A 21,905-nucleotide genomic window follows, 5' to 3' on the forward strand; every position below is an offset into this window, starting at 1 on the left:
AAAATTTTTACTCGCCCAGAATGATTTGGATACTTATTTACTTCTGACTAAATTCTTAAGGACAAATAATAAAAATATTTGAATTTGTTAAATATTATTTGCAAAATTTAAATAATAAGTCTAATTGAATGTCCCTCTTTACTTTTGGCCCAAAATTTCATTTTATGTTTACGTTTAATTTATACGGTAATAATATTTTATTGTCACATAACTCTTTCATCCTGATTTTAACTACCTCACATTATATTATATTTTTTCATGGGTTTTTTTTTGTCGTTCACTGAAGCGTATATTCTTTAAATTTCTTATTCTTGTTTCTAAGAGCCAAAATCACTCGCAAACGAGTGGAGGCGTATAAAAAAAAAATAATAATAAAAAAAAAAAGTCCCCTCTCTTCCGTCGTTCTTCCAATGATGCCATAGTGCTAATCTACGGTGGTAAGGCATCCTTTTGAGTAATTAGGGGATTTTTGTTGTTTTCTCAATTTTTGTCATTTAGAGGGTTTTATCAGTACCGCGAAACCGTCCAATTTTGCCCTGGATGGATATTTTGCCCAAAAAGTCTAATCTATGATCAACCTTTAAAAAAATATATTTCCATTTGATTTCGGTAAATTTAGTACATTAAGGACGAAAGTTGGTTTATGTCACTAACTTCCCTCAGAAGCTTTAGTCACTAACTTTACTCAGTGGCTTGTCAGAGCCTGTCAAAGCGCGCGTGTAATTTGTTGCGTGCCCATTACGACTGTGTTTTTTAATATACTGCTCGATAGCAAAGGTGAGTTTTTCTTGTTGCATAATATAGACAAAGGTTTTTAGATCATTTCCTGTTTATATTATGTGCTGTCAGTAGCTTAAATCAAGAATTATGACGATGGGCAAATTAAAAGGCATAAGTTGAGCCTCTGGGTTGTCAATTTTGCCCAAACGAAAAAATGTGTTAGGGTTGTCACTTTCTTATTTAAATAATTAGTTTAAATTAAATTAAAAGTAATATGAAGGTTTTGCACACATTAGGTATTTTAGATTTTCAAAAATATTATCATTATTGTGATAATTTAATTTAATTCTTCTTTGCCTTTCTTAATTCATTTGATAATGTGTTTTTATATTCCTTGTATTGCTTTTTAATAGTTTCTGAAGCATTTCTCATTTTTTGCATGGTATACAATTTGTTTCTATATTGGATCATTTTCATTAACCAGAGTTAACCAGCCTCCATTATTATCCACCCTCAAACGATATTTTTTCACTTTCGTAGCTATGGACTTTGATTCCGAAATAATTTATATTAATTTTTAAAATTGATGTCGTCTAGTTTTAACCTTCTTAGTTGTTTGTTAACTATATTCCTAAAATCGTTATTATTTCTCACGACATAAGTATTTGCCATTTCGAAAAATGTGTGTACACACCTGATATTAGAAATTGTCATTTAGGTAATTAAGACTAGGATTATTGGTATGCGTACTTAATAAAACATTTCTTTAAATAAACAAGATTTTTTTTAAAGTTATCAACCAGATTTTGACAACCCTAAGACCTATAAACTGCTTGTATGAAAACAAATGAGAGTTCGGCAGGTAAATTTGCCCAATCGTTTTTAGACGAATATTTTATTAGTTAGCCATTGAAAATATGCTCAAACGTCTATTTTGCCCTTGAATTAATAATTCAATAAAGTAGTTCTTAGACAAGAACGCCATATGAGCTACAGTTCAACAAATAATGGTTGCGGGCAAACATGGAGGAACATGGTAATTTTGCCCGCCATCAAAATTTTAAATTGCTTGAAATCCAATGTAAATATGACTGAATTTACAATTGTAACCCAATTCAATGATTACCAAGGTTCTTCGTAATTAAAAATACGAAGTATATATAAATAAAAATAAAATACGAAACAAAAATACGCCCAGTATATTTTGCATTTGTATTTACAAAACTAACCGATAGTCTGCTTGAATAAACTTGCCAGTTAACTGACAAAACGTAATAAATAGTGCATGAAATTTAAATATTAATTTCCGATAAGGCCCCGGATAGAATTAAATGTGATAACAGAGATTTCCCATTTAAATTTGTGAAAAGAATTGCAGATAAATGCCGGTAATCAAACATGTAAAATATTTCAAACAAAGGGAAAAAATGATAATACAAAACGTAAATTTAGGCCGATTTATCAAAATGTATCCAAATTCAGATAGTAGCAATACTAACTATGCTATTGTCAATTTAGCATATCTGTAGCTCAATCACAAATAACTATCGCCGTGCTAATAAGCGACGTGATAACGATTTCTCACCAAGGTTGTTTATTGTATTCGTGATCACAATGGAACATCCGTGAACACCTAATATTAAATGTCAAAATATTTACGTTTCGCGACGTATAATCCTGCTGCGCAATCACATATTTGAATTTCACCTAAGTAGATATGGAAAATATTCAAAAACCGATATTTTTTTTATTTTTTTTTTATTTATCATGCTATTCATTACATTTAGCTGGCAGTTGGCAAGCCAAATGTCAAGGAAAGCAGTCACCATAGTAATTGGTTTTTTTTGTTGTTTTTTTACAATAAACATAAGTGATAAAACAGAGTATTCAAAAAATAAAGCATAATACATAGCAATGAAATATATTTTAATATTAAAAATAGTAAACAAAAAAATCCCACAAAGGCATGGCCTGTGCGTGGGTATACAAGAAAATGTTAATGAATTTTTGCTCCTATAATAAATAATGGACAGTTATAATATTTTTGGGTAACATAAGAAAGAAAAATATATATTCTGTAAAAGATTATATGGTATTTTTTTTATAGATATTAAAAAAGGAAATAAAAAATATATAAAAAAACACAAAAATATTCCTTATTATTAAAGGGCAACAAAATATATCATAGAAAAAAAGAATTCATATCTTTAGTTTAAATCCAGGATAGTGCATGTTTTTTAAAGGGAGGAAAATTTTGAAAGTTTGGAATCAATGAAATATTATCAGTAAAAAAAGAATTAAAATTTTTAAAAATATAAAATATACATGTCTCTGTGCGAGCCTCGTTTTGCAATGTGGTATTTCTAACACACGATTCCTTCTTTGACTTGATCTATTTGAATTACTTGTAAATAAATTTTGGTTCTTAAATATATATTTTGAACATTGAAAACAATATATTTGTCTTAGGTCTAAAATTTTAGCTTCATTGTCACTTTTTTTTTATTAGATACTCCTTACTATTTTGCAAATGCAATATATTGTATTATTTTTTATAGTAAACGCCGATTTTTCGTCAATGAACTGTATTTGATGAAGAAATGACTGAGAAAGATATTGAAGGGCGGGTGAGTGCCGGGAATAGAGTGAACGGTGCACTTAAATCAACCTTGGCAAATAAATGTTTGTCGCAAGAGGCAAAAATAGCAGTCCACAATAGAGTCCTGCTCCCTGTTTTTCCAAGTCCATAGATAGCGAAGTATGGACTTGGAAAAACAGGGATGAAAGTAGGCTAAATACTGTCGTAATGCGATCTTTCAGGCGAATGTGTGGTAAAACTATGTACGATAGATGCGAAAAAGGAGAGATCCGTACATTATGTAAGGCTAAAAAATAAAAACAAAAAATAAACAAAAAAAATAAAAAAATAAACAATATAAATTAAATAAATCATATAAATTAAATAAACAAAATAAATAAAATAAATAATGTGTAAATAAAATTTTTAAAATGCATAAACTAAACAAAAAAAAAACTAATTAAACATAATAAATTAAATAAAAAAATTAATCAAATAAACAAAACAAATAAAATAAAATAAATGAATAAAATAAATAAAATCAATTAAATGAATAAAATAAATTAAATAAACGAAATAAACAAAATGAATCAAATAAATCAAATAAATAAAATACATAAAATAAATCAAATAAATATGATAAATTAAATAAATGAATTAAATTAAATGAATAAATAAATTATATAAATAAAATATCATATATATGTTATGTATATTACAAATAAATTTGGAGCTGATAACTGATTCCTGGATAAGCTTAATGAAATAATACCGTCAAAATCGAGAATGAAAATGTTAAAATCGCATCTGTAAACGAGGAAGGCCGAGAAAGACATGTCAAGACCAAACCTAACAAATATTTGAAGATGGAACTGTCAAAAGTAGGTATAATCGGCATGCACGCGCATGAGAAAATGTATGTAGAAGAGCTAGGCCTGCATGCAAAGACATATATATGCTGCATCATCTCTGACGGTTTGCGTTTTGTTTTATTTTGTTGTTTGTATTTGTAAAAACGCGCCTAAGTCGCCAACACTCACCAAAAAAATAGAAAGTCTGAAAGAAAGCTATGCTAATATTTAAGAGTCGCAAATTACTTGTAACATTGAAAGAAAAACAGCATATGAACAAAGAAGCCTCTTGTAAAAACAATAATAGATCAATTTGTATAAGGAATTCAAATATTACGTTTCACATACCAAATACCGACACACAAACAAACGCTATAATCTGTAATCGAATACATAATCTTTCGTATCTGATTCCAGTTAGAAACCATAATCGTAAATATTATGGCGAATCCTTTCAAAGAATAAGCTAAGCTAACGTTTGCAGGTTATTATTTCAATTCTCAACAAAAAAAACAAGAGAAATATTAAGAAAATCACTTCGAAAATAAAAACAATTGAAACTTCACTTAAAACGTCACTTTTCCCGCTTTTTTGTGATTTTTTTCCACTTAGTTATTTTTAAAACAAAAGAAAACTCGCTACTTATTTGAATTTCGTCACTCACGAACAGTTCCTACTCGCTACTTGCGAGGTACTAACAACTAACAAATAACAAATAACGCCAACACTGACCACGTCAAGGACAGTTTTGTTTATCAATAATAGCAATGTTATTGCAGAAACTATTGTCACTGCCTAAAAGGGAATATTTTTAACACGTAGATAAGTTCACACGACGTGTTTTTACTCTTCTCTTTTTATAAGTGTTCTAAATTTAACATCTGTATTTATGCAATGACGATGTTGCTCAGAAACCAGAGTTTGTTCAACTTTCAAGAGTTTTAAATAAACGGATTTTAAAACATATAATATGTAGATTCATTTTTTAATACATAAAACAAAGTCTAGCACAATTATTATACTAACAAAGTAACAAACTATATGTTGTACTAATATTTGTAGACATTAAAATAATATTATATAATAATTAACAGGAATGACAGATTTTTCAACATTAATGGGGAACTTATTTAAAAATAGAATGCAACTCATTTACAGTACTCAGCAATGTGTTGTGTTGGTCAAAATTTTTGTAGACAAGGACTGGATTTAACCCCCTGCAGAGTTATAAAATTAACATTAGAACAGTGATGGGGATCATCTTAGCGAAAGGAATATGAAAGTCTAAGCATTTAAAGGGCTAAAGACTTGTCATTAGCTGATATAAGTGGTCACTTTACGCGCTGTGTAACATTCACAGTCATAATTCACAATTCGATTAGATCAATGTTCTAAAAATTTATTTTAATGTGCCAATATGTCTTCTTGTTGTCAAAGTGTCAGTTTTTTTATTTCACAAAAAAAGAACACATGGATCAAATAAATATGGAAGCGGAATGTTGAATGTTACATAGTGCGTAAAGTGGGCATTCAAACCAGCCGATGACAGGTCGTGAGCCCTTTGAATGCCTAGACTTCCATATTCCTTTCTCTAAAATATTATCCATCTCTGTTGTAATATATTAATTCATTGTTCTTAATGAGGAAATTTAGTGCTACAGGAAATTGGATACTAAAAATGTTTTCTTACGCGCGGTAAACATTAGAGCTTTTGATTGTATGGCGAAGTTTCTCGAAAAAAACAATAATAAAAATGAGCTACTTTTAAGTAAGTCACAAGTTCTTTCGAATTAACCGATGATCGTTGAATGAGAAGCCAACTCACCAATCAGCCGAAGTCACCGACGAGAACTTGTGACGCCACAGTCTGGGTAATTTCAAAATTACAAAAGTTTAAGATATCATTTTTGGCTTAGTTTGATAGTCAAAAAAAAAAAAACAACTGAACTTCAACATTATAAAAGTTTTACAATCTGCATCAAATAAACATGAACAGATAAACGGAATGATATAAACGGATCAAGAGATACAACCGTATACTTATGTTCAACAAACAATATTAAAATATGATTTAATCCTTTTAAAAATTTGCGTGATTAGTGAAAACAAATTAAAAGTTCATGTTTAGAATAACAAATTGTTTAGAACCGCTAAGTTATTTTTGTATTTTTTGCAAATAACTGTAAATTTGAATGACCTTATCCTAACCCACCGTCCTGCAGAGATAACCTGCCCATCTATCTTGAGGACAATGCCCCAGTACATTGTCCTGTCCTTCTAATTTTTTTTCAAACGAGGACAAAAGGTCTGATGCTGGGACAGGGCAATATTGTATTGTCCTCGTGTGAACGCCACTTTCTGGTGTGTTAAGCTAGGGTTTCCTAGGACAGCGGTGCCCGTATTTTAACGGCCGTAGTGAACGGTGATGCGGTGTACAGCTGTCGTAACAGTGACTAGAGTGTGGTTTCCTAGGAAAACGGTGTTATCAACACCCTTGAACTCTGTTTCCCTAGGAAACCACTCTCTAGTCGACGTTACGACGGCTGTCCACCGCATCACCGTTCACTACGGCCGTTTAGATGCGGGCACCGCTGTCCTAGGAAACCCTAGCTTTAGAGAGAGGGGTTCCCAAATCGGAGTACTGGCATTATACATTAGGGTGGGCCTGGAATGAAAGGGGTCTAAAAAGTTGCCTTTTGAATTACTCGGAATGCAAAAAATATTCGATACTACTTTTGGCCTTCACCCACAGCTTGAAGTTTACGAAAAAGTCGATTTTTTTAGCTAAACCGGCTGTCGTATGTAAGTAAGAAAATCAGTCCAATTAAATTTTATAATGTCCATTAAATCTTATTAAATAAGCATCTAAGGGCGTGAGTTGCACTTTGTTTTGTAATAAATGGGCAGCATTGTTTTAGTTGTTTTTAAGCCATTGTTTTCCTCAATGTTAGCCAGGCGCTCAACGGAATCAGTTCCGCGGAGTGTAAACTTTTTGCATTTCGGTAGTTTTAAAACGTGTTCGAATTTGTAATGTGATTCAGTTATATCTTTACTAACAAAAAATGTTTATCAATATAGATAATTAACAAAATGTTCAGACAGTGATAAACTTCAAACCTCGGTTGAGGGCCAAAAGTAGTAAGGAATATTTTTTTAAATAATTTCTACGTTCGATGTGATTCAAAATGCAACTTTTTAGACACCTTTCACTTTGGTGTCTAAAAAAAAACTTCATACAACATCGGCCTACTCTATTATACATCGCCAACATCTTCACACAGCCATTTTTGTCTACTGCTAAATATAAGCATCCCCCATACTCGTCCATACGTCCTTGTCTTGCGCTTTCTGTATCCAATCACCAGAAATTCTTTTTATATCATCTGACCATCGTGTTAGGGGGGGGTCTTTCTATACTTATTTTGTCTTCACGGTATCTCCACTCGACTACCCTTTTAGTCCCTCTTTGGTTTTTTAATCTGGAAACATGTCCCGCAAATGACCATTTAAGCTCAGCCAATCTCTCGACTACGTTCGTTACTCCCGACCTCCTATATATCTCTATTCGGTCAGAGAGTTTTATATGTAGCATGGCTCTTTCATGTTTTTTGTGATACATTGAGCTTCCTTTTAGTCGATTTGATGAGTGTAAGTGTTCCTGTTTCATACTGCAATACTGGAAGTACACATTGGTCATATATTCTGCGTTTCAAACTTTGGGAAATTTTACTGCCAAAGAACTTCTTCAGATTGCCATATGCTACCCACCCAAGACCGACTATCCTCTGAAGAGTAAATGTTGTGGCCAAAATACTTATATTCATAGATTCCTTATTTTAGATTATGGTCAATATTTACAGCAACACCAAGAATCAGATTCGTCATTAATTTGACTTTGCTTGTGTTGATAACGAGTTTCACTTGTTTTGCCTCTTCTGTAAACTCTTTTAGCATGACACGCGCTTCGTTCAGATCTTCTAATATCAATACGATGTCGTCAGCGAATCGTAATTTTGTTAAATTGATACCTTCCACCTTAATACCTTTCTCAGAACAGTTTATGTTTTTAAAGGCATATTCCAAAACTGCAGTCAATTTTTTTAGAGATATTGTATCTTCTTGCCTGCACATGAAAATTTGCGCAGGCAATACAAAAACAAAATAATTTATATTCTCTCAGTCAAGCTGCTCTAAAAGCACTGAGCTCTGAGAATGCCTTCGGGCGCTTAATTGAGTCGGTGCGTGTAACAGTGTGACATTATTTTGGGTAACTGGACACTCAAACATCGACGGTAACGAGGCAGCTGATGAATTGGCAAGGCTGGGAGCTGAGACAGCCCCAATAGGCCCTGAGCCCTACTGTGGGTTGCCCAAATGTGCTCTTCGTAACGAGCTTAAGTCATGGGCCAGGAAACAGAGCATAATGCTTTGGCAAAAAGTACCTGTTCTGCATCATGCGAAGGAACTGACAAAAGGGTATTCGCAAAGGTTTGCCTTTGACCTAATAAAGCTCAGCCGAAATCAAGTTAGGGTAATCACTAGAGTCCTTACAGGTTACTGTAGATTGAACAAACACCTTGCTAGAATGAACCTTTCCGAAACACAGGTGTAGGTTCTGCAGCGCAGATGAGGAAACACCTACACACATTATATGTGAGTATAATGCTTTGCATTATAAAAAGAACCTCATCCTCGAGGGACCACTGGTTAAACTTGAGGAAGTTAAAGAGCTCGCTCCCTGCCTAATAGCCCGATACTTTACGGATCTGGGCTTGGAGGGGCAAAATGTAAACTCTCGCCTTCTACACACTAGCCAGGCTCTTCTTAGACTAGGGCTTATTAGAGAGCAAGAACCATTCACGGGAACCCGTCACAATAAATCTTCACCGGTCGCTGTGATATCAGGAGCTTGAATAGCACTGACCCCCACCTCTAAGAACAAGAATAAATAGGAATCTCCTTGCCTTACAAAGGGTGATAATCTGAAGGTAGGTACACAAATTTCGATATCCGAGTATTATAAAAGGTGAGATAAGCATTTGGTAAATGGGGACAACGAAACGCGTATTTTGTCGATTTTAGTGTGGCATAATAAGTCCGAAGTGTAGTTGTCTTTTTTGCACAGTATCGGGGGGTCATTTGTGAGAGAGTGAAAGAAAAACAATGTTCAAATACCTATTTATAAAAATTGTCTGGCACCACGTATCCTCTTAAGGTGGGATTACATTGTTGTGTCGTGATGGAGAGTGGTGTGTTGAGGAGCTATCTGGCGCATATCGCAAGTATGGATATTGTATGGACAGAAATACATTACTCTTGTGTGGTGTGTCGTGGAGCCAGTTGCAGTTTTAGCAATTTAGCTTGCAAATACCGTCGGTTTCGAATTGGTCGATTTCCGAAGATCTAGTTTTTGTATGCGTCATGGATGGAGTTCTGCGTTGGTTTGGACATGCAGAGCTAATGGACGGCGAAAGAATGGCTAAAAGATTTACGGTGCAAATGTTGATGGATGCAGAAAACGACGGAGACCGAGAAAAGCATGATTAAATCTAACAAATACTTGAATATGGACATGTCAAAAGTCGGGATAATCGATGCGCGTACATGAGAATATTATCATTATTATATTAATTTTAAGCGAGCAGCTTAAAGCTGATATGCTTAAATCTCTTAAAAGTTAGCTGTTGGCGCACTTTTCCCAAACAAATCTAGTCTATTTTTTAACCAATTGAGACTACACATTGAGATCAGCTCTTGTGGTAGCTTATTCCAACCATCAACAACCCTATTGCTCAGGAAATGCTTCCGTGGATTTAGATTGAATCTCATTTTCTCCAGCCTGAGACTGTGGCCTCGGAGACGAGCATCTTGTTTGAGCTTGAACATGGGATATTGCTGCCAAATTTGGGCAGCTATGGTGACTGTTGAGTATCTTGTATGTTTCTATCAGGTCACCACTTTCTCGCCGTTCCTGCAGCGTTGTGAGACCGAGAGTTTCCAGTCTCTCCACATATGGAAGCCGCTTTAGGCTCGGCGACAACTTTGTAGCTCGTCTTTGGATGATACGAATGTAGATCTGTCCTCTGCCTACTCATGCGGGAAAACGGCGTGATGGATTTTAATAGATTGTTGGTTCATGACAAATTACATATTTTAAGGTTTGAAACTCGATAAAAATGTTATCACGTCACTCCCTGCGAACTGCGAACGTAAATCAACGTTATGAACATATTTCCTTATCATCTTATCGATAGCCCAACGAATGCCAAATTCTTATCAAAGGACTAACGTACATTAATGATTCATTATTCATTATATCTGTTTTCAACATTCAAAGTTTGATTATAATGGTTTGCACTGCACATTTTGTAAATGTTTTTATCACACTATGTTGTCCAGTCGTTAAATTCATTAATATTTAATAGATTGTTTCTCTGCTGACATTTTCTAGGTAAAACTGCAATAAAATGCTGTACCTATAGTAGTTTTATAAGACATTCAATTATAATTTTCACCAGTGACCGGTAGTTCTTTCGAATGGGTGCTCCAGCCATTTTTCTGCCCGGGAAAATAAAAAAAATCACATACTACGAATATCGATAAAAATACATGAAATGGATTAGGAAAAATTCATTGAGTTTTCAAAATCAAAATGCATGTTGTGGAGAAGTGTTTTCATTCATAAATTTAAAAGTTTTTTTTTAATGTCCCTAAAAAAACGCGACATGTTTGGCCTCGACAGTTGTGACGTCAAGATTCGTGACGATGTTCTATTAAAATTTAAACGTTCATAAACAAAATTCAAAATTTACATGAATCGTGACGTATTAGGGGCAATTTTATATTTATAATTTGCAAAATTATAAAAATAAAAATATTTTTTTATGCTACTAATAAGTGGTAAAAAACGTTTTTTTTTACTCGACAGGATTTCATAATTCCACAGAATTAAGAACAGTCCAGAAACCGCATAAAAAAGAAACTACTCTTAAAGGAGTGGTTTTACGTTTTGACCCTTTACTTTCTTTGTAGACGTCGCTCAATATGCAACTCCCGATTTGAATTCAACTATGCCGATTTGTATCGTTTTAAAGTGTAGAAATACTGCTGGGATCAAAAAGAAACAGGATGGGATCACATTTCATTTCGAAATTAACAAATTGCTTTTTTTTTAAATATAAATATTTTACATTATTTGTGTTATGATTATATTTTTCGCGAACTGTTAACATTACGCGGCGACTTCACGCATGCGCGCGGTGAAAGGAGGGGTTTTTTCGGACACAGTCCGATGTTTTCAAATATGATTCTAAGCACCTTCTGGACTATTCTTAATTCTATGCATAGATCCTCATGAAATTAAAATTGTTTAAAAAAGGTTATATTTCCCTAATAGGCAATTTTCAGAAAGGAACATTCCCGGCAGTTGATTTTTTATTGAATTGTTTAGTCTTCCACAAGTCTGACGATGTTGGACACGGCGAAATTCTGTCACTGGTGAGAATTATAAATAAAAGTGGATTAAAACTACAGTTTTTTATCATTATAATAAATTTATTTATTCATAATATTAGTACACCCCATAAAGATATTAAAACACCTTAAAATTCATCAAATCGACTATGTTTATGACAAAGGCGACAATTACGGCCAATGGGACTTAGCCAATAGGTGTGTGCGATTTGAATACTTTTGCTAGAATACGTATAGGCACGTTATTGGTTTTAAACACGTTTAAAATAGTTCATTGAAGCCTTTGTCCTGAACCCAGTCGAAATAATACTCTCACCTTAAAATAATGATGGAACCTTAGAGTATATGATGGAACATGTTAATTTTTCTAATAACCGATTCCATGGAAGGTGCTTACCGCGTATTTTCAAATTATTAATAGGGTTACTAGTGTAAAAAAGATGAAAAGAAATTTTCCGAAATTTAATCGTTTCAGGGTTGTCGATACAAATGTTCTTTAAAAACAAATATTTCAATGTTACAAAAAATCAGCCTTACAAAAACCTGCAATGGGTTTATCAGACCTTTTGTAGAACTCATGACAATTCCCTTTCCGCACCCAATGGTGCATATGGTACTGTATTGGTGCGCCAATCGCAGCGTACCTTGATCATTTTTGTTACACGAGGGTAAGATGATCTGTCTTACGCTTCAGGTGCCAGTCCAGGGCTTTGAAATATTCTAATCTGAAAACACCCTTTAAAATAAATATTTCATATCAACCATGCCGGGAATCGAACCCGAGACTTGTAAAACTACATATTTGAATCTTAATGATTAAAACCAACACTGATTTGAGTTTGCTAATTTTTAGATGGCCTGCGTCGGCCTCGTAGTTGAATGGTCAACGCGTTTGCCTACCAAGCAAACGTTTGCCTACCAGGGTCTCGGATTCGATTCCCGACATGGCTGATACGAAATATTTATTTAAAAGGGTGTTTTCACACCAGAATATTTCATAGTCCCTGGACTGTCATCTTATCTTCATATAACAAAAAATATCAAGATACGTTGCTATTGGTGTACCGATGCAGTGCCCTATGCACCATTAGGGGCGCAAAGGGAATGACGATGATGATGCATTTTTAGACTCAAATCAGTGTATGATAATATGATAATTTACCAGCATATGACAATATTAGCCTTGTAAAATGCATAGGTTTTCACATTTTCTTTTACTTCGTCTCCTTTAAAATATATATTTATAAAGTTAAATATTTAGTCGGCCAAATAAAATCTATAAAGCGAAATGTTTTGTCCTTCTCAAAGCCTAGTAGTCAGCAATGTCAGCATGCAGGTCTCAAGTTCGATTGCCGACATGCTTGGCAATGAACATTTAGTAAAAATACGTTTTGATACTATAAAATACCCTTTTAAAGGAAGACAAACATTGTGACAAAAAACTCTTTCGGTTTCTGTTTAAACTCTATTCATTTTATATATTGCAAGAAAAAAATATTTGAATTTAATCATATTATAGTGTTAGCGTAATTTATATTTTTTATTTTGTATGTTACTCTCTGCAACGGGGTTGCCAAATTGTAGTTTGTTTGACTTTATTTAAAAAGCTAATAAGTCGAAGTTTGGGAATTTCGACCTGTAATCCAGATATGGATAAAATTTTTTTTTAAATACTGAAATATTTCACTTAAAGCGGGAGACTGATCATCTCGCCTACAGTAACAAAAAAAGTAGGTACGCTACGATTTTTGAACCAGTTCAGCACCCTATGCCACAGAAGCGGATAAGGAAACGGAAACGGAAATGAAATGGTTAGTAACGTGATTTAAAAATACTAACCATAGTATCGTGTTCCGTCTCCATATACTGCGCATGGTCTTTATCAGTGCTGTCGCTCCCCTTCCACCACGGAGTGCGCCCCCCGTTCTTGGCGGGCTTGTCATCCGCCACCGCCATCTTGTGCCCGCTCGCTGTGTGCGCTGAAAAATAAAATGGTTTCAGTGGTATAATGGTAATATTTGCATGCTACACAAAAAAATAGTAGTGGTCGAGTCAGTGGAAGCTAACAAAAATAACTTGACGTGTAAAATTACAAGAAAATATGTAAATATAGCAGCTTCACTAAGTACAAAAATACATGTTCTAAAGCTACTTACGAGTATAGGTACATAATATTAATATAATATAAGGATAATTAATTATGAAATTATAAAAACAAAATATCAAATTAATATATATAAACATATTTAAATAGCAGAAGGCAAATAAAAAGTTTTTTTTCTTATTTAAAAATATGCATCTAAACAATCCACAACGATAACTATCCAAATGAAAGAAGAATAAGATAAAAAAATATATACGGATCGTTTTTTTTTAATCAATAATTCATGAAAAATTTAGAAATCAAATAATTTAATTGACTACTTAGTTATTTATGAATTCGTCTTTGAAACGAAACATTAGAATTGTTGATTGATACTTTTAGTAAGCGGAAAACATTTAAAAATCTAACCAAAAAAATATATTGGCAGCCCTCACAATTCGTAGTAGGTAAGCACTGATTATATTTATGGCAACTCTTTACATGCATTCCACATCTACATAACAGCATTATCTGCGTCATTCCAAACGTCAAACATTTCTGTGTCGTCGTTCGCTGATCCGGAGTTGACTTCTGTTATAAATGTAAACATGTATTACGATTTTCTCGAATAATCCACTTAAATCGGAATTCAAAGCAAATTTAAGATGATATTTTATCTACCTATAACTAATAGTGAGCTCTATTTCATGTTTCTGCTGTAGTAAATTTGTCGTAAAATCATTCCTAACCTCAAAATGGCGCGATGTTTTACGCCGCCGACGCTTAATAATAATAAAAAAAACACGATAGTTTGCCGTGATTATTGCGATGTTGAGGAGTATGTACATTTGTGTTTGTTAACTTGTGAGTAATATAATCAAATATGTTGTTTTCTTTTTAGTTTTTACAAAATGATCATTCCAGTTCGCTGTTTTACGTGTGGCAAGGTCATCGGTAACAAGTGGGAATCATATCTCGGGCTGCTGCAAGCTGAGTACACTGAGGGGTAAGCAATAAAGATCAACATATGCGGATTTGCAATCAATATTTTCTAAACTTAACTCGTATTGCACAGTCTGCATATATAAATGCGTATTAGCATTAACAAAGTTAGGAATGATGAAATCGGACAAGAGTGCAAATCTGAGACAAGTATTATTCATAAGATTATTATTATTTTTAATCTTGAGATAGGGCACACATTAACATATTCTTATGTGAGCTCTAATAATAACAATGTACATATATTTCATTTATAAGTTCTGTACCTTAAAGCTGAAATGCTGGAAGTCACATTTGGTAAATTGTTCAGGAGAGCAGTTTCAAGTTGTAAAACTGTTTCAAATATATCTCTCGAAGTAAAAACACAATTTATTGTTGTTTTTTTTTGGGTTTATAGGCTTTTGATAAGAATACTTGAGAAAAAAAAACATTTAAAGGATGGACTATTAAATAACTATGGGACTTTAGTATAAAAAGTTCTACTACTACTACCATCACGCCATTTCCCCGTAGGGGTAGGCAGAGAGAATGGACCGCCACACACGTCTATCCTGGCATAGAATCCTAGCCTTTTCCACATTCATACATCTCGTCATACATGCCCTTCGGTTCTGTCTGCTTTTGACATGACCAGACTTAAGATTTTGGTTTATCTGATCATGCCACGTCTTTCTCGGTCGTCCTCGTCTCACGTTGCCGTTCATTTTTGCCATATATACTTGTTTTACCATTCTTTCGTCGTCCATTCGTTCTATGGATCTCAGAGACCCTTTCTTAATCTTATCAATTATACTTGACTCAGATTTACACTCTCGCCTGATTTCATCATTTGTAACCCTGTCATACATTGATTTCCCACACATTAGTCTAAGAGATCGCATTTCAACCGCGTTCACTCGGCTTTCATCCTTCCTCTGCCAGTTCCATGTTTCACTTCCATACATAAGTGTTGGGACTAAAACTCCGTTATGCACTGCCAGTTTAGCTTCGATTGACATATTTTTATTAGAAATTACTGTGCTTAGTGCTCCGTTCATTTTGTTGCCCGCATTCACTCTTCTTTCAACATCTTTTTCTACTCTTCCATCTCTTGAAAACATGCTTCCCAGATACACAAATTCTTCTACTTGCTCGAGACATTCGTTGTTTACATTTATTATGCAGTCAGTAACCTCACTATCCCTTTCAAATGCAATGTATTTATGAAACTTTCTTAAAGCAAAAAAAACAAATTATGTGCAATGGCATTTATGAATTAAAACGTTAATTATTTATGAAAATAACAGGTAAATATAAATTTAATGACATGATATTAATAGCAATAAAACAGTAATTAATTGTTTACAATATGTGAAAAAAAGCGAAGTAAAATAATGAAATTAACCTCAAAAGAAATGACATAATGGTTAAGTATGGTTGATTATGACAATAAGACTTAATCTTGCGCAAAATCCCTCACTGCGTCAGAGGTAGTTTGTTATAAAAATTGTGGAATTTATTCGGTATCCACTGCTTTAATACCAGCAGTATTATTACTGCACTACTGGTGTACTGGTGTTTTAGAACAAGCTATTTCAGTAGTGGTATACCGGAGGACTCTAATGTTTTTAGCATTAATAGAATCTGAATATATAAACAAAATTACATTCATAATTCAATATTTTTTTTTATATGTGACTTCCAGCCTTTTTAGCTTTAAGGTACAGAGTTATTTAACACATATTTTTTAACCTTCTGTTTGAATTTTGATTTTTATTCTGAAATGTTTTCCATTTCATAATATTTTTTACTGCCATAGATAAAATAGAATTCTGTGACTTTGCCTTTGCCTTTTTTCTAAATGGGGGTCTGATTTTTACCTTTTCTCTGGTATTGTAATCACATTCATCTTGGCTTTGATAATTTTTTTCCAAAATTCTGTGTTTTTTTAAAATTAATAATATTATACACAAACATCATCGTATTGAAAAATATTATTTGCTTATATGTTAGTACTTTTCATTCTTTTAGCATCACATTTACACTTGTGCATTGTTTTTTTTTCAAAATGATTCTGAAAACTTTGTTTTGTAATATACAGAGTGTTCTTTAAACCCGGACACATCCAAAACCACGATGATCCGTATGGACAAGAAGACATATTGGCATATTTAAAAAATATTTAGAACAAAGAAAATTAAAAATATATAAATATTAAACAAAACAAATGGTTGCTGACTTCTGCAGAGAAGAAGCGAGGGGAGCGCGGCCGCGCATTTTTGGCGTATCAGACTTTCTCCCCCCCCCCCCCCTCCTATTTGTTTCTCCCTTGCAGAAGTCAGAAACCATTTGTGTCTTCTTGCTCATACTGATCATCGTGGTTTCGGATGTGACAGGGTTTAATGCAGAGGTTCCTAAACTTTTTTGTGTCGTAGACCCCTTGCCATGTTTTTCGGTTTTTGTTAGACCCCGTACTTATCTGATATTGATTTTTCATAAATTTCTAACTGTAATGAAGTTTAGTGTTAAAAACTGAAAGTTAAAACAAATGTTAAGTTTTATACACTTAATAATTGAATTTAAATTAAATTTACTCAAAATAAAATTTTGTATCTGTTATATAAAATAAACGTAACATAAAATACACTAAGCAATAAGTAAATGTTTTTAGTAGGAAGGATGAACCTAATGCTTTAATAATAAATTATCAACATTTGGCGTCAATTTTGTTAGGAGATTGGTAACAACGCTGAACCCCCTTTCCACTAGGTGTGACGATGGAAAGGAAATTAAAAATTTGCTCGCTATATTCCATAATACAGGATAAGTAACGGGTATGTTTTTTTGCAGCCAGAAGTACAGATGTACTATCAGTGTATGTTGAGATCCACTATCGTGGACCCCCATTTTCATTTCTTGGACCCCCAAATTTTTTTTTCGCTGACGTAGACCCCTTGCAGGTTGTCATAGACCCCTGGGGGTCGATATGGACCACTTTGGGGATCACTGGTGTAATGAATACCCTGTGTTTATGTAATAAACTTGAAAAACTGTATTTACCGCATCTAGGGTGGTATTCTGAATCTTCTCTACCCTCTAGAGAGTGGGTAATTTGAGATTTTTTATATTTTGAATGCGACGACATTTTGCTTCATATAATGGCCACACTGATGATTAAACATCAAATGATGAATAAAACTGATTAAGAAATGGAAAAGGCGGATACGGTTTGGTCAATTCAACCTAATTTAGTGTGTTGGATAATGCTTAAGGGCGCTATGTTCTAAATGAAAATGTCGTTTAATTATCAGTGTGGCAGAATATTAAATAAAGAGAAATCGCATGCAAAAAATAAAATTCCCAAATTAATCACTCTCTGGGGTAGCGAAGATTCAAAATAACAACACACAACAACATTCAGATGTTGTTGTGTGTTGTTTCCATTTCCGAATCTTCGCTTCCATACATAAGGGTTGGCACCAGAACTCCATTGTGAACGGCTAATTATACCTCGTGCGACAAACATTTTTAGTAAAAAAATTACAGCCTATCTTAAAAACTGCAATTTTCAGGGGAGCCTATTTAGCATTGACAATATTTTTATTTAGTAAAATTATATTTGTTTCCTTGTATTGCAGTGATGCTCTGGATGCCCTCGGCCTAAAAAGGTATTGCTGCAGAAGGATGCTTCTAGGACACGTGGACCTTATTGAAAAACTCCTTAACTACGCTCCGTTGGAGAAATAAACATAAAATTTAGTACATTCATCTCAAATATAATTATTATTTAAGTTTAATATAATGTTTCAAATATAAGTCAACTAAACTCCATATCTGTTTTTATTTACCCTTTTTACAAATAATCAGTGCAATTTGTTTTTAATATACTCGTACAATTATATTACATATCGTCGCCCAAAAAACACCAGTTTTAGAAATCACAATTTGAAACTTTGGAGATTAAGGAAAATCTGATTTTTGTGTTTTACATAAATACCATAATTCATTTGTATATTTTTAATAAATTCCATTGGTAACTTTTTCCTTCTGATACATTAAAAAATATCTGGAAGGTTTTTAATGTGGCAAGGTGACTGAAATTTGGTTAAGTGACATTTGCTTGTTTATAATCTGGACAATGCAAGTTATAAGAGTTGGTGAAAGGAATGAAATGTTATAAATACTTAAAATAATGTTGTGTAAAAGAATACTCGCAAAGTTTTGCTTTTGACCTAATAAAGCTCAAAAAAAGTGGTTAAAAACAAAGTTGTTTTTATTTATTTTGTTATTTATATCTATTTGCTATTTAAAGTAATTTGATTATCGATTAAAGGGACATTATTTTTCAAAGCCCTAATGTGAAAAATTTCCATATTTTTTTACTTTTAACCATATTTACTTTATTATCTTTGTACGGGTGGATTAAGAATACAGTTCTATGTATGAAATAGAATCAGAATCCTGGACAAGTACTTTCAAGTCGATGGCTGCGCTGCTCTCAGGTCAAAAACCCGGATAAGGAAACCGAAAGGAGATATGTAAGTAAGATCTCACAAGGTTCAAAATCTCGCAACTCGGTGTACCATGTTGGATATGAGTTTTTTCTACAAAATTGTTAATAACCTAATTGATAGCCCAGAAATTGTTAGAGCCATTTCATATAGAGTCCCTGTCCGTAGAACTCGTCAATCTGTACTCTTCAACATTTCTAACTCAATGACTAATTATTTGAAAAATAGCACTCTTCGAAGAATACAGATTACCTATAATGACAGTTTTAGTGACATCAACATATTACATTGTAAATACCATATTTTTATCAGATCTGTTAAAGACATTTTAAATTTATCTCCTGCTTGACTTTTGATTTTATCTTTCAATTTTAACTTTTTGATTTTAATTCTTAATTTTAACTTTTAATTTAAACTTTAATTTAAACTGTTAATTTTAATTTCAATTTTGACTTTTATTTTTACACTTTTGATTTCAACTCTTAATTTATACTTATTCATATGTACATCTACTACCTGCATCTAATAAATTATTGTTGGTTGTGAATTTTTACAAAGAAATTTAAATGTTCATGGAAGCAGAGAGAGAGTGAAGAAAGTAGAGTTGGAGCTATACAATGTCTTCTCCCTTTTATGTACTTTTTATTTAATATTCATATTTTTACTTTTTTTAAATGCAATTATTTTTCCCTCTCCTCCTGCATTCATAATAAATTAGTGTGAAATCTGTAATTGGTCTTACTTTTTTTAATTGTTCTTTTGTACCTTGTTTTAAATAAAGACTACGATTTCCTTAATAAATAAAATAAATAGAGATGTTAGGGTTCCAAGTATAAATAGTAATATTTCAGGCGTTTCTTGAAGTTATAGTATTAAAAAGTATACTTGTCTCACCTATATTATACAAACTGAGACATAACAAGTACTTTTAAAAAACGCTGATTAAAAATTAACACTTTTATTATACTTTTACAAAAAAAAATAATTTATGACTGTAAAACAAATTTATGCCATAGTTTTGATTATTTATGCATACAAAAATTATTCAATGCCTCCCATGACACCAAACACAATTACTAGAGTTACTAGACTCCCACCCTGATGCTGCAAAAGCAATCGAAAATTAAAACAACTTTCGGTCAAAGAGGATCGGTCCACTTCTCCATTAAAGTGTACAACCTGCTTCCATTGTCCATAAGGACAGTTAGTAAATACTGTCACAAAACGCTATTGCGAAACGGATAATAGAGGGCGGATGCGCAGAGCGCACGGTTGAAATAGGTCAAAAGATGTTTTTAATTATAGTGTTTTTGTTTTTGAGTTTAACGTGTTTTTATTATGCTTTATATGTATTTGAGAATATGATTTAATTATGTTTAACTCTCCCTTCTCAGTGATGTGTAGCCAGTACACATTGCATCTAATAACTTTAATATCTCCATTAATATAATAAATGATGGGCTGAGATTTTCGCTATTCCTTCGTTATACATTTACGTATCGGTAAAAATGTTTTTTTTTATTAAATAATTAATTCTTATTGGGAACATAAAAAGTGTTTTATCAAAAATCGGAGATATCATTAATACAATAGAAAGTTTACCAATGTGTCGCATGTTGCGTTCATAGTAAAAGAGTAATCCTAATATATAATTATCTCGCACACTCTTTACGTCTCACTCTCGATAATACGGGTATATTTGGGAGCGAGAGAGACAATTTTTATGCGTCACAGGCGTGAACAGCAAAGTTTCTTGTACTTCTCCCAGAAGTCCGTTAGCTGTGTTAGTAGCTTCCCGGCTTTCATTGGGGGCGGTTCTTTTGCGCACACTGAGAGCATGAATTAATGTTTTTTTCATGTTTTTAGCAATTAGAATTAAAATATCATCACTTTTGACTTCAACTATGAATAATTGAAGCAATTGCCGATGAATATTAAACTTTTGCCACTTAAAATCTCTAATTTTTTGCATGTGTAGTGACTACACAGTACGTAAAGCGCGAATGTTTTTAGGACAGTAAAGCTCGGGTTTCCTAGGACAGCGGTGCCCGTATTTTAACGGTCGTAGTGAACATTGCTGCGGTTGACAGCCGTCGTAACGGTGACTAAAGAGTGGTTTCCTATAAAAATGGTGTTGATAACACCGTTAACAAATAAAACCACTCTCTAGTCACCACTACGACGGCTGTCCATCGCATCACCGTTCACTACGGCCGTTAAGATATAAGACATGTTTCAAAATCATACAAAATGTCTCCCTCGGCACGGGACACCCCAGTGAGGGAACATTATCTTCAATGTAAAAAAGGTAATACACAAATTGTTTAAGTAAATTGTAATTGTTACATTCTTCATACAGTTCAAAAAGGGTAAACCTGCAAATGAAATTTGCTATCAAACTTTGATGACTGAGTTGAGGTTAGCATTGCTCTCCACCAGAAGGACAATTGCTGACTCTAATACACAAAGTGATATGCACCCAAAATTACTGTTCCTGATAAACTTTCGTGTACCCACAAGAACCACCAGACTCCGACACATGTTCCAGTGTGAACACAATAGGATAAACTTCACCCACCATTCTCCCCTCCCCTAGTGTGCATCCACAGAACTGTTAATAATTATGCTGGACTTGTTCCACACCACTCCTGCTGCAATCAAATCGGCTATTCTATCCATCGAATGGCCATCCCCTCAATTTTCCTCTT

General features: G+C 33.3%; 2 protein-coding genes across 3 annotated transcripts in view; one reads left to right on the plus strand and one right to left on the minus strand.

The window, feature by feature from the left end:
- LOC148284564 (polyamine-transporting ATPase 13A3-like) overlaps positions 1–21,905 on the minus strand; it is a 118,852-nt gene that overhangs the window by 40,412 nt on the left and 56,535 nt on the right. The window contains exon 2 of the mRNA XM_088238091.1: positions 13,462–13,601. Coding sequence (XP_088094217.1) covers positions 13,462–13,578 — 117 coding nt within the window. The 5' untranslated portion in view covers positions 13,579–13,601. The remainder of the gene's footprint in view (positions 1–13,461; positions 13,602–21,905) is intronic.
- Positions 14,201–18,517, plus strand: Polr2L (DNA-directed RNA polymerases I, II, and III subunit Rpb10). Of its 2 annotated transcripts, none has more exons than XM_088237961.1 (3): positions 14,201–14,307; positions 14,607–14,711; positions 18,325–18,517. In XM_088237961.1, exons 2-3 carry the CDS (start codon positions 14,617–14,619, stop codon positions 18,431–18,433), a joined length of 204 nt encoding a protein of 67 aa, XP_088094087.1. In that variant the 5' UTR covers positions 14,201–14,307; positions 14,607–14,616; the 3' UTR covers positions 18,434–18,517. The 2 variants fall into 2 exon arrangements, with proteins under 2 accessions (XP_088094087.1, XP_088094076.1); XM_088237950.1 differs by having other exon boundaries at positions 14,242–14,398.

Source organism: Micrasema longulum, unplaced genomic scaffold (genome assembly GCF_059751315.1).
Source record: "Micrasema longulum isolate JH-2025_06_02 unplaced genomic scaffold, ASM5975131v1 h1tg000109l, whole genome shotgun sequence".
Taxonomy (NCBI): Eukaryota; Metazoa; Arthropoda; class Insecta; order Trichoptera; family Brachycentridae; genus Micrasema; species Micrasema longulum.

Excerpts from the sequence above, each read along its gene's own strand:
- Polr2L (XM_088237961.1), top strand. The coding sequence starts at position 14,617 with ATGATCATTCCAGTTCGCTGTTTTACGTGTGGCAAGGTCATCGGTAAC. Across the intron at positions 14,712-18,324 it reads CAAGCTGAGTACACTGAGGG|TGATGCTCTGGATGCCCTCG; the intron begins GTAAGCAATAAA and ends CTTGTATTGCAG.